The sequence below is a fragment of the Eimeria tenella genome, genomic scaffold (genome assembly GCF_000499545.2).
Source record: "Eimeria tenella Houghton genomic scaffold, Eth_scaff1629, whole genome shotgun sequence".
In the NCBI taxonomy this organism is placed as follows: Eukaryota; Apicomplexa; class Conoidasida; order Eucoccidiorida; family Eimeriidae; genus Eimeria; species Eimeria tenella.
This window is the reverse complement of record NW_013544094.1, coordinates 1-1,275: the sequence shown is the minus strand read 5'-3', so window position 1 is coordinate 1,275 and position 1,275 is coordinate 1. Positions and strand designations below refer to the sequence as shown.

The 1,275-nt window shown below is 64.5% G+C and overlaps 1 protein-coding gene across 1 annotated transcript; it reads left to right on the top strand.

Annotated features, from left to right (window-relative positions):
- Positions 1-234: 234 nt before the first annotated feature.
- On the top strand, positions 235-1,034 carry ETH_00015055 (XPG N-terminal domain containing protein, putative; the record flags this gene model as incomplete). The annotated part of the gene is made up of 2 exons (XM_013379239.1): positions 235-909; positions 978-1,034. The coding sequence occupies 2 exons, from the start codon at positions 235-237 to the stop codon at positions 1,032-1,034; spliced, it is 732 nt and encodes a 243-aa protein (XP_013234693.1).
- Positions 1,035-1,275: the final 241 nt, after the last annotated feature.

Below are 1,275 nucleotides of genomic sequence, written 5' to 3'. Positions count from 1 at the left end.
TGCTTGGCTTGCTGCTGCTGCGGAGCTGCGGCGGAGAGCGGCTGCTGCTGCTGCTGCTGCTGCTGCTGCTGCTGCTGCGGTTTCGGGGTGTATTTGGGTCGCGCGGCGGCGGGAAGACGGGAAAAAAGGTGGAAATTGCGCGAAAAGAAAAGAAAACGGAATAAAACAAATAAAATAAAATAAAAAGAATTAAAATAATCAAAATTGGAGAAAATTGGAGCTGAAATCGCGGAAATGCGGGTGCGGCACCTCCACAGCTTCCTGCAGGAGCGGCAGCTGCTGCAGTGCAGCAGCACGGAAGAACTTGTGGGGCGGCGGCTGGGGATAGACGGGGCCTACTTTCTGCGGTGTCTGTCCACCTGCGGGGAGGGTTTGCTGCAGCTGGCGGGGGAGACGCGTGCTGCAGTTGCTGCTGCTGCGCGGCAGCAGCTGCAGCAGCTGCAGCAGCAGCAAATAACTCCCGTCTTCGTCTTCCGCGGCGTCGAGCCGCAGGGCCACCGGCTCTTCATGCAGCAGGAGTCGCAGCGGGAGGTGTGGGAGCGTTACTACAGTGGGGGCGCAGCAGCAGCAGCAGCAGCAGCAGCAGCAGCGGCGGCGAACTGCTGCTGCAGCAGCCCGGCGCCCTCCACGGCGACGGGCCCCAGCACGGCGTCGGGGGGCACGCCGGCGAGCAGCAACGGCAGCAGCAGCAGCCCCGCGCCGAGCAGCAGCAGCAGCAGCAGCGCAGCGGGGGGCGCGGGCAGCCTGGGGGGCTGCAGCTGCAGCAGCAGCCGGGGCAGCAGCAGCGGCGAGCTGGAGAGCTTCCTGCTGCAGCTGCTGCAGCAGGAGGGGCAGGAAGTGCTGCGGGCCCCGTACCTCGCGCTGCCGCAGCTGGCCTACCTGCTGCAGCAAAGCCACGTAGATGCTGCTGTGGGGCCCCCCTCGCTGCTGCTGTTTGGGGCCCCCAAAGTCATTTGCTGCATCAACTTTGCGCAAAGTTGCTTCCTGTGGCTCTCCCGGGGGCCCCTGCTGCTGGCCCTCGGGGTGTCTGCTGAGCAGCTGCAAGATGCATGCCTTTTGGCGGGCACGGACTACTGCCTGACGTTTCCCTACTTGAACCTGCAGCAGTTCTGCTGCAGCAGCAGCAGCAGCAGCAGCAGCAGCGGCGGCTTCTCCTTCGGCTCCGCCGTCGAGTTCATCCGGCAGGCCCCCATCAGCAGCTACCTGCAGCAGTTCCCCACGGACAACATGCGCGCAGAACACATCGACGGGTCGGAACTGCTGCTGCTGCTGCTG